This window comes from Chelon labrosus (genome assembly GCF_963514085.1).
Source record: "Chelon labrosus genome assembly, chromosome: 23".
NCBI lineage: Eukaryota > Metazoa > Chordata > Actinopteri > Mugiliformes > Mugilidae > Chelon > Chelon labrosus.
The window spans coordinates 10,627,366-10,638,812 of record NC_140356.1 but is presented as its reverse complement, the minus strand read 5'-3'; the positions used below and the strand labels follow the sequence as shown (position 1 = coordinate 10,638,812).

At 41.7% G+C, this 11,447-nt stretch overlaps 1 protein-coding gene across 2 annotated transcripts in view; it reads left to right on the top strand.

Annotated features, from left to right (window-relative positions):
- Positions 1 to 1,020: 1,020 nt before the first annotated feature.
- gsap (gamma-secretase activating protein) overlaps positions 1,021 to 11,447 on the top strand; it is a gene marked incomplete at its 3' end in the record, with an annotated part of 38,705 nt that continues 28,278 nt past the window's right edge. For both annotated transcript variants that reach the window (XM_084573609.1, XM_084573608.1), the window contains exons 1-18: positions 1,021 to 1,291; positions 2,125 to 2,195; positions 2,996 to 3,052; positions 3,144 to 3,213; positions 3,439 to 3,486; positions 3,595 to 3,683; positions 3,888 to 3,957; positions 5,129 to 5,178; positions 5,502 to 5,612; positions 5,700 to 5,756; positions 5,859 to 5,905; positions 6,048 to 6,133; positions 7,576 to 7,653; positions 7,755 to 7,844; positions 8,028 to 8,120; positions 8,308 to 8,476; positions 8,931 to 9,021; positions 11,355 to 11,424. In XM_084573609.1, the coding sequence (XP_084429735.1) occupies positions 1,204 to 1,291; positions 2,125 to 2,195; positions 2,996 to 3,052; positions 3,144 to 3,213; positions 3,439 to 3,486; positions 3,595 to 3,683; positions 3,888 to 3,957; positions 5,129 to 5,178; positions 5,502 to 5,612; positions 5,700 to 5,756; positions 5,859 to 5,905; positions 6,048 to 6,133; positions 7,576 to 7,653; positions 7,755 to 7,844; positions 8,028 to 8,120; positions 8,308 to 8,476; positions 8,931 to 9,021; positions 11,355 to 11,424 (1,435 nt within the window). In that variant the 5' untranslated portion in view covers positions 1,021 to 1,203. The remainder of the gene's footprint in view (positions 1,292 to 2,124; positions 2,196 to 2,995; positions 3,053 to 3,143; positions 3,214 to 3,438; positions 3,487 to 3,594; positions 3,684 to 3,887; positions 3,958 to 5,128; positions 5,179 to 5,501; positions 5,613 to 5,699; positions 5,757 to 5,858; positions 5,906 to 6,047; positions 6,134 to 7,575; positions 7,654 to 7,754; positions 7,845 to 8,027; positions 8,121 to 8,307; positions 8,477 to 8,930; positions 9,022 to 11,354; positions 11,425 to 11,447) is intronic.

The following is an 11,447-nucleotide window of genomic DNA, read 5'->3' as shown; positions in this document are numbered from 1 at the left end:
TTGCAGGATCCCCTCCAGACATGTTATATAATATTCTTTTTTTTTTTTTTTTAATCCTCTCTCTTGATTATAATCCATGTATTGTGCCTCACTGAAAATCCAAAGTGTGGGAAAAAAAGTTTTAAAATTAAAAGTTTACTTACTGCTAATGAATTTTTGACCGAATTTTTGTTCAAACATTTTAAACTGTACTACGTTAAAAAGTTTTGGTTTCTTTTTGGGAGCAGTGAGTGAGACTCTTGCATTATTGTTCATGCTAGTATAAGTATATTAATTAGTTGGAGACACTAAAGGTGAACAAAAACTAAAAACGATTATTACCATGAAACTTCCCTTGTTAATTAGTTACATTAATTAATCTATCACAAAATGTCTGAAACGTTATGCTTAAACATGCAAATTAAGTATTGCGTCATAAAAGAAGAATTAATTTGCATTAATTTTCAATACACAAACTGTAGTAACAGAAACTCCCCAGTGTTTCCAAACGGATCAGTATCATGTTGTAACGTCATAGGTATAACGTCATAACGAGATAACCTAGTCATCTCATTATGACGTGATTGCAAATTATTACGTTATTACACGATAACTTCCTCACATTTGAGTCACACTCACACTTAAGTTTTGTGAAGTTGTATAAATAATGGCTCCAGACTGAGAGTCTGAAACCACTGAGGGGGTTTCACGTTATAACATGAAACTCATAACATTATAAATTTCAAGTTTTGTTTTTGTTTTCTCTTTTTTTCTGGCGTGGCAGCAATGCGCTTCCATCCCGTATGACCTGATGAATGGAAAATCAAAACGTATGTCATACTATGTCATCATGACACAACACTGTGAGGTGCCTGAGTGCGCAGCGGGGCGGTGAGACATTCCAACCCACCGGGACGGATGCCTCCCTCGGCCTATGGCAGCGTCTCTCCCGGTTGTGTGATCCCGGAGGAGGGAGGAGCTAACTTTGGGACGGCGTGACATTTCCGCATGTCAATAAAAATAAGTTTCTAGTTGGAAGGACTGAGTTAGCTACAGCTGGCATGTAGGTAGGTGCTCTACAGCTTTCACTGTCCCATGTGACTAAAGTTAGAGACTTTCGGTCACATGGTTTTTCTTCAAGCCTGAGGAGACACCAGCTGCAAGGTGCTGTTTGCCTCTTCTTCTACATATGGAGTATCTTGTGCTGAACACCGAGGAACAATAATGCTGAAATTGAAGCCAAAGTTTGACCTGCACAGAGATGTGGTGTCCGATATTCTCAAGAAGGAGGCGTCGGTCTGCAGAGTGCAAGGTGAGGCGTTCACAGTCAACACATCTGTGTCAGCTTTTGTTTTAACTTGTAACTACTGATGGGAGTAAAAATTGAAAAAAATTAATCGACATGTCATAATATCGCGATATTTTCCGTGGCTAAAGTGGATGAATGGACACTCAGTGGTGACCATTTGTTAAATAAAGTTTTGTAACGAGAATAATAAAGTCCGGTTTTTCTGTCCACTAGATGGTGCTGTTGTACAGTTTGCCTCCAAGTTTGATTACACAGTTACACAAACAGTTCAGTTTGTCATGTGCATGCAGCATTTATGACAGGGCTTCATTACCGTGGTGGCTGTAAGTCTGTCTGCTAAACATGCTAAAGCAATATATAAAGTATGAATATCAACAGACACAACTTATTACTTTGAATTATACCAAAGCTTAAAGTTCCGAATAATTAAATTAATTTTAAGTGACCTCACAGGTTGCTAGCCGTCTACCTTAGCATCAGTAGCCTGAGTCTGCTCCACTCACGCACCACCTCTGCCTATTTTTGTACTAGTTAGGCGGATGCAAGATGGCGGCGACCGGTGCCACCACATTGAGCTTCAAAACTGCTCCCCTGGATAACTTCACGGGTTCATCCATCTATATATAAAGCCAGTGATGAAATTAAAACATTGCATATTCTAAAGATTGTAATGGAAATTAAACTCCAGAAAACAAAAGAAAAAGGGACAAAAGTATAATTTACAAGGAAATACCCTAAAATATAAGGAGCTGTATAAATGATTATGCATTGGAAACAGAATATTTATCATATAGATGATTTATTTTCATGCATACTGTTTATAATGTCTTCTGCAGAATACTCAGAACCAGTGGACACTCGCATCCTGAACATTGAGAGAGATGGAGGCATCCTGTACTCCTGGAAAGTAAGCCCATTGCGAAGGCGCTGCATTTTAAGTGTTGCTAATGCAACAATATGTATATTCATTAAGTGAGTGGATGTGATTATCCTAATCCACGCTAATCCAGTGCTCTGGCCAGTGCCGTTGTGTTGCAATTGAAAAGTATCCTGCATGTGCTCCTCTAAGTCCTTCATTGAAGCTATCGTGAGCCAAATATTCAAATCCCAGGACTCATTTTCTAAAGCCTCCACCATTCATCTTGAAATGGGCACTATCAAATCTACATTCCTTTTATTTCTCCATAATTCAGCTTGACACATTCAGTATTTTTGGGAAACCTTGGGCTCTTTGCTTGAATATAAAATAAAATTCGGCTTGTTGAACCACAGCTCTCCTCTGCACCACATAAATATTTAATGATGGACCCTCCGAAGCGTGTGCGGGTTTAAGAGGTTAAAGACAGTGTGCAGTCTGCAAAGGGAAAATAATCTCTTCTTTTGTGGGAGGTTTGCAATTTTATGCATGCCTTGCTGCACCTTGGGTCTCATCGCAGACAACCTTTTATTTAAAATCATGTGAACCCAGAAAAAATGCGGGGAACGGCTGGTTTGAAGCGGGGAAGATCTGGTCGGGATAATCGGCAGGGTCAGCTAAGGTAATAAGGAGGTCAAGCATGACTTTCCTCACATATTGGTGTGACGGGAGACGCCGGTGGGAAAGTGGATCAACTCATTGTGAGAAGATTAGGATTATCCATCTGAGTGGACTGTTTGATCTAATGAAACCTGAAGACCTGACCAGAGGATTCTGATGTGTTCTGATAGGGAGCAACAGGTACCACCAGGATTGGGAAATATGACCCCAACACTGAAAAGAACAAGGTATTGTGTCTCTTTACCATCAGCGCTGCACATTTGGCCCGTGTCAATTCAGTTCACGCTCATTCCCATGTGTGTGTGTTTTCCCCGTCAGCTCCTGTACACATTTGACAAGCAGGTGTGTATCAGCAGCTGTTCCCTGAATAAGGAGGAGACGCTTTTAGGTGAGCTTTTATCATGTATATATAATGAATCATAAGCAAAAGACGCTGAGAATCAAAGTTTCAGCGGTATCGTACAACGTAATGATCTTGCAGCCCAAGCAAAAGAGTAAGGATGCAGTTTGGGTGCTGAATATTGATGATAGCGGCACCGAATCATAATTTAAGAACACAAATTTCGTGTAATCCAGTCCCCATGACGCCTCATTTTGCTTTTCTGCTCCTCAGCTGTCAGTTTGGCACAAAATGTCCAAGAGCAGCAACACCTCAGACCGAGTAAATATTTCTTTCCGTTCCATTTACAGACTGTGACATTCATGGTTTTAGTGTTTTAAAGTATTGTTGTTGTTTTATAATCTTTACTCTGACTGTCCCTTTTCATAGTGTCGAAGTGTCTAACTCTCCTGATTGAGATCTATCCAATCAACAACACTAAAGTCCTCAAGGCAGTGGACTGCAGAGTCAAAGTGCAGGTACTATATATTTGTGTTTGTGTGTGGTTTTGGTGACTTTTATTGGGATTTTAGTGCAAGCATGAGCTGGGATTTCAGGTTTTCCAAAACTCTCTGCTTTTTATTCATGGATTTTATAAACATAGCACTCATGCAAATGTCTGTTTATTTCTAGCCTAAGCTTTCACGCACACATCTTCACCTCATTTGGTTTCTTTTTCCTAGTTCCTCTATCAAGAAACTGACAGGAGATCAGCGCTGGAGAGCCATCTGCTGCTGCTGACTGAAGATGGATGTAAGCCCCTGCACCCTTATGCTTGTCTGTCTCTCTTGGCCATTATGTATTAATCTGCCAGTAAATAAATAACGAAACCGGTGACAAATAATCTGGATTTTCGCATCTGCGGAGGAAAAACAGGAACCTGACGCGCCAGATGGTTTGTGACACGGAAACCATTTTAGAAGCCGTCCTTGAAAAGTGCTTGGAAAAGAGCAGGCGCTTTAAAATAAACACTTGGCCCATCATTTTCTATCATGGGCTCAACCCAACAGTGTGTCGTCTGAGGAGATTCGAAGCAAGGCGGTGCTGCTAGAGATGGAATGCAAGCAGGTCGGCAGGGGAGAATTTGTGTGGTTTTTCGTTTGGAAGTGTCAGGTCATCGGTGAGCATGTGTGACCCTATTTTTTGTGGCATGCCCCACACCGTTGGTACTAGTGGAACCACTGCCAACAGCGTTTCAGCTGATTCAGCGTATTGAACTGGTGGCGGAGTACATAGGTGAGAGAGAGCACTCTTGATTGGCGGCTTACCTAAGTGAACCAGAGCACTAGAAGAGAAATGAAAGTAACCAAGTTCAAAGGGCACAAAAAAGGTTCTTCTTGTTTTACAAATTCTCAGCTTTCATAAACAAGATAATCCAGAATAAGTGTAGACTAACTGATCAGCATGATTCAGGCGAGACCAGTTTTGTACGACAGTTGGTTGCTCTTCCTTGTTTCCTAGCCTCCCAATAGTCGCTCTTCTGGTTTCTCCTTTTGAATGAGAAACACAGACTTCTGCCACATGTTGGTATGAAGAGTTATTTCCTTTTATATAGGTACAGAACTTCTGTGCCATAACTAACCTCTGATGACTTTTGTGGTGCAGACACTGGTGATTTAAGTTGGCGTCACGTTCGGCCTTCGTTGCCGGTAGCTCTTTGATGTCGGTGTTGTGTGTCCCTACCATTTGAAATGACCGTTGTCACACCTAAAACATCCCCATAGTTGCCATGAGCGCCACTGTGGATCATCCACAAGTGCCCAGCTTGAAGTCTGGCAAGACGGATTGTCGCGTGACCTCGCAAATCTCATGAGAGTCCGTCTGCCTCCGCGGTACGAAAAAAAACAAAACTAAACGTGTGCCCTGGGGAAACATTACACCGGACGCTGTTGCAGTTGCGCAATTCTTCTTCTTTGTGTTTCAGATGTGGATTTATACCATGTGCTGCTGACCAGACAGGAGGGTTATAGAGTGGTAAGTTACACATTCCTCTCTTCGGCAAGCTATTTTTCTTCTTCTCTGAAGTCTGTGTGAAAAGTTGCTTCAGCTTAGCTCTAAATTGCATGCAGGATTTTTTTTTTGGATTCTGTGCAGATTTGTGGAGGTATAAATTCTTTCCAAGAGTGCACACATTTAGTAATTAATAAGTAAAACAGTCGGGATCTATTTAAATAACACCGCGCAGAGAACATATTCCTTCAGCAATATGCTCAATTCATAAACTCATAATATATCGAGTGTGGGAGCCTTTCTTTAAGAATCCCGTCTGCAGAGCTGAATATAAATGTGTGAACCAGGTGATGGCAAATCCCGAGCGCTTGTCCAGAACAGCAGACAGAATAGTAGAGGACTTCTGCTGGGTCCAGTGGGACGGACACACACAAAGACTCTACTATCTGACGTACAAGGTAACACACACAGAAACACATGAATCTGAATATGATTTATTCATTGAAACGCGGCTACAGATCCGGCGTTCCTCTTGATTAATGCAGGACAAGTTCCTGTTGCGATGTGTTCAGTTCTACCCGAACCATAACTGCGAAACTATGGTAGGTCGTCCTCAAAATTTAATGACCAACCAGCTTTCTGTCATTCGGGCTCTCACTTTCCAATAACCTATCGCTGCCTCGCTCAATGTTTCTGTCCAACAGTTGGAGCTTCAATTAGAGCTGCCTGCTAATCCTTTCCGCACCGTCAAGTAAGGCGACCACAACAGTATAATACAGGCACTTCTTTCTGTATTATGCATTCATTTTTGTACATTCATACAACTTCTCAGGTTCAGAAGTCCCCAAATATTCTGATAATTTATTTATTTGTTTTTTTTGTCTGACCTACAGGTTTGTAAATCTGGGTTTTGACCATTATCACACTGAACAACCAGAGCAGGAGCTCGTTAGGATGCAAGTGTTCACAAACAGAATAGGTAACACTCGTCCACGCATCCTTGCACGAGCTTTATCCGTTCACGCACGCGGTATACAATACTAATGTGTAATATTTGTGTGTTTTTGCATCTCTCTTTGCGAAAACAAGAAAGTAAGTCCCCGCCACACATAAACTAAATGTTGTATTGTTTGAACACTAATCATGTTGAAAATACAAATGATCAAGCATTTGATCAGTGGGCGTCAGGACTGAAGACACTTAATTCAAAAACTAATTTGTGCAGTTTGATCTGCCAGTCTCTGTCATCACTTGTTTCCTGTTCTGGCTGATTCTTCTTTTCCCGATATATTTTCACGTGCCTTGTATCTGGTTGTTTGCCACATGATTAAATACAGAAGCTTTAATAGCCTTCAGAAACAATAGCAAACTCGCATACAATATAGATGAGCCGCCCGGTCTCGAAACCTTTTTGCGTTTAATGCGAATACGAGAGTAATGTCTGCCTCCAGCAACATACAAATCAATCAGAATTTCGCTTTCTTATGCAGGACTGACCTCCATCCAGTAAGCTTAATTGGGCCAGAAAACTAAACACTGCAGACAGCTGCTGAATATAAAGCCTTGTTTTCATATTGAGAAAAAGTGTAAAACCTTTCTCTCTGGTATTTGCAACACTTATGCTTCGTATTCAGTGCATATTCAAGGTACTTCTCCGGGCTGAGAGAGTAATTAAACGCTGCTATCAAGGCGTGCAAGCAAGAGATTACCTACAGATTACAGTCCTTCAGTCCCATTTCATCTTTTAGTGCCACACAAGTGAAAAATCAATGTTTTTCTTTGCTGTTGATCATTTTTTTGTAATCTGTAATCCTGCCTGTGAGCACCAAGTTACGTTTTTATGGACAACTTGTCGTCTCTTCCTTGCATTGGCCAAGCTGACGGTGTTTTCCCGCAGATACGGGCGGCGGCGTCTTGCGAGTTTGGAGCCAGAGTGTGCGCAGTCGCTCACGTTTTCGTTTAATTAATCTATGTCTATGTCTTGGACGCTTAATAGATTCTATTGTATTGCTCCCGACCGGTAGAGGTAATACAGGTATTCATAGAACCGAGTTACATTAATGACCACCAGCCAGTCGTCGCTGCGTGACATTAAACAACATTCTTACCAATGTGCCACAGCGTGAATGTCACCGCAGACGCCAGATTCAACACAGACACACAACCCAGACTAATTTTTCTTCCATAAGATGAATGTGGGCTACTGTTCAAGGAATCACAGCTTTCAAAAATAAAAGTGACTGTATGATTTCTCTAATCTCTCGAATTAATTTTGCTGTCCTATTAAAATCGTGTGGTGCATTAGTGCATGCTAATGATTTCTCGTTGATTATTTCTGAATATTGTCACGGATGCACTTGCTCTATCATTATCATCTGCTGCGTAATCGATAACTGCCCCGCGTTTTTTTTTTTCTTTTAGGAACCATGTGTGTGTGCTACAGCCAGCCTCAGAAAGACAAACAGGAACTGATCTACACCGTGGTTTTAGTTCACAAAGGTGTGTGTGTTTGTGCGTGTGCGTTGCCTCCAAATTCGTGTGTCTACCTATTGCTGCCTCTTTTTTAAATGTTTTCATCTCAAGCACTTCGTTTCCCGCAGACTGCAGCAAGAAGTTCAGAGTGTCTCTGGGTGGTGGCGACGAGCAGCCGCCGAAAGCCGCGCACCTCCACCCGCTCTTCATCTCCATAGGTCATTGCACATGCATGTAACACAAGCATCACTTCACATAACGGCTTACACAGAATTCTTATAAATTCAACCATGTTTGTACTTCCTACCCTTTCTTCTTAATCTCACGTACATGGTGCATAAATGATGTAATGTGTGTAACCATATACACTGTTAGTGATGCTGTGTTACTTTTGCATGTAGGTTACTACATCGTGGTGTATCTGCAGGGTTTTTTCCTCCACTGCATCAACACCAGGCAGCATGAGATGCTCTGTCACTCCCTTTTCCTCTCTGGTAAGAAAAAAAAAAAACTATGCTGCATGATGACTATGTACCAGTTTGTTTTCTTAATTTTCAGCGACTATGTATGCTTGTTTTGGCTTTCAAATATTCAATCTGTGTAAATGCAGAGCGTTTGTTTGACTGTGAGAAAGAGAAGGCGGTTCTAATAATAATCCATTTTTTTTTCTGCGCCGTCAAGGTCATGAAGGGAACTTGGACCTGCAGTGTCAGTCAGCTAACATCACAGCGTTGCATGCAGAGGGAGAGTCGGGCGCTCGTCTCCTGGATCTGGCCAGCGGCAGGATCCACACTGCCGAGCTGAGCCCAGCCTACCTGCTGCAGATACTGCAGTCAGGCACAAGTTCTGGGTGAGGGTTGATCCAAAAACTTTCTGTGGAAATGAAGCACCTATATGTGTGTATTTAGATGTGTGTATGCATATACATAGAGGAGGAGGAGGAGGAATTTAGGGGGAATATAGGCAGGCAAGAGGCAGGCGGGTGGAAAGGGAACGTCACCTTTTGAAAAGTTATTTTTGTGTGCGTACACCTGCAGAGAGATTCGGAAATAAATTTAACTTGACTCTTTGCCAGCAGACGCCGTGGATTGAGCCATCTTGCTCGATAAAGATGCAGCACAGGCTCCTTTTCTCTGTTTGTGTCTTGGCCAGTTTCTCATTCTGTGTTCTCATTTTTTAAAGTTAGACCTGCTTTTTTTAAAACAGCGCATACATCACAATATAGCACCGGACTTCTGGCTGGCTGCCTCTGTGTTTGTATATACCTATAAGGGTAAATTTGTTGTACATCTCCTTCGTTCAAGGTGTCCCAGCAGTAAGACTGACCCTCAGCGCCTGGCTGCCCTCCACTGCCTGCTGGTTTACATGGGAAATGACCCAAACCTGGAACTGAAGGTGCAGATGTGCCCAGAATAAATATTGACCGTAAAAGCAAATTTACCAAGACAGTAGGATTTCAGCCTTTCGACATAAATGCATAATCTGTGCCCACAGCGATGCAGTATCACATAAAATCCTTATTTTAATTAGAACATAAGCTCAAGAGACACATATTTATCGATTATTATCAGGCTGGAAACGAAGTCACGAGATCAATAAGCTCTCCTTGAGGTGGGGCAAGCAGAGAAAGCAGGACAAGAAGCGGAAAAGTGGGAAATCTGTAAGCTATTTTAACACAAAGTACACGTTAATGCCACCGCCGGGCGCTTTCCTCAAAGGAAAATGGATGTACACCTAAGACAAATGAACAGACAGAAGTGGGAACTGCACCCTTACTGCACTGCCACGTAAATGCGTTAGGTGTCGACCTTGAGTTGGAAGTGAAGGATGGAGGAAGGAAGAGAAAGAAAGAAAAGGACACAATGCCGTGATAAAACATGAGAGGAGAGACGCGGGGCAGAGATCTGAACAGAGCATAACAAAGACAGAAAGAAAGGGATGGATATTTTATTTGGGCTGACTGTGACTCAGGCTCTGTTAGCATGACACTTAAATTAAGACGTTCCAGCTGCTCACATAGACTACAATAAATTCTTTCTTTAGAGGTTAAATGAGTCACCAACTTCATTAGTGCAGCTAGCACTGGGGAATTAGACACCACACATAACTTTTGTATTCTTTGTAGACTTAGTTAATGGGGCCAGCCTCATCAGTGGAGTGGATTTAATAAAGAAGACTGTTAATGTTGTTTTCTTTCCCTACAGGAGTTTGTAGAGGAGTTTGAATCATATGCAAATGAAGTTCTTCCTCCTCCTACGTCTTCTGTTTTTTTTTTTTTACCTTCCACCTCATGTAATGGTTATTGTTTAATAACTCTGAGCCCCGAACTGACTCGTGGCAAAAAAAAAAAAAAGAAAAACACATTTATTCAAAGAGCAGAGAAATTGGCAGCAGAAAATGAGTTTCCAGTCTGATGCACTCTGTGGCTGTGAGATTCCGAGGCTGAGGGTCTCTATCTTTGAGGGCATCAATAATTTTTCATATTTTCTGATGCAAATGTTATACATGGGAGATGCAAAAGTTCTTATCTGCAAGTAGAGCTCGCTGTACCAAACAAGATAGTTTGGCGAACAACGCCTCACAGACAATGCTAACATGCTAAAAAGGCTAATTAGCACTTAATATACGCCGCACCTGAGGCTGACGGGAATATCATTAGTTTACAGGCATTTGCTAGCAAACCGAACATAATTGAAGCCGTGAATGTCTGTAATTATTCAGCTGTTTATTTAAATACAGTTAGCCTCTTAGCTCTCTTTCTGAGAATTAGTTTTCATCGACTTTGTTGTGCTTACATCTTGTCTGGCTGTAGAAACAACATGGGTGCTTTTCTTGTTCCGAGCGTTTAAAGCTGATTGCTTTTTCTCGTGTTTTTTTGTGTCAGCAGGGATTAACATGCAGTCTGCATGATAATGATAATGAAAAATGCCTAGCCTCGCGTAGCTACATTCAGTTCTTATCAGTCTGGTAACACGCCATTTGGGTTTAATTATGGGACGTGTTTTAACTGATGTACGTGAAAAAGTATGTCTGCACGCACATGGATAGGTCAACAAGCAATCAGAAGCATTTTTGTTGTTAACAAATTCAACTCCATGGCGCTCAGATGACCTGTATGACTGAATCTTCTGTCCATCACCACCCAAAGCTGCCAAAAACTATACGACTGACCCGGCAGATCTTTGCCAGAGCATAATCAGTTCCCAACAGAGCAGTTCCAGACCAATATTTGAATTTGCTCCAAAGTATGCCGTTAGATGCTTGTGAGACACGGACAAGCAGCGTATAAACGACAAACCTGTAGCTTTTGTCGGGCTTGGGTTAGGGTTACTTGTGTCCACTATGTTCTACGGACATGACGTCAACAATTTGATGTTATGTACCAACATTTACCTTAACCTTTCGAGTTGTTATTCCGACTTGGGGGGACGTTCATGTAAGTTTTCTCAGTCGGCAACAGACTTTTTTTCTGATTATCGTCACGTGACATGAACACACAATTATATTGGCTATGTAAAAAGGAGGAAAATAGTCCTAACTCTGCGTAGGGCTCAGACTTGAGCAAATGTCCACAAAATGTTGAACTATTCCTTTAACCTATGAAATGAAAGTTGTAGCCATACTGGATTGTCCTCAATGTAAGGAAGTGTAAGACATGAACATGTAATACAGCTGTAACCTAATACTGACTTCCTATCTCCTCCTGTGTTTTTCTATTATGCCTCCAGATTATCACATGGCTCTGTGGCAACGTGAACACCTTTGAATCCTTTGATCAGATCCAGGAGTTCATTTTAGGTCAGTGAAGCGCGGGGACACGA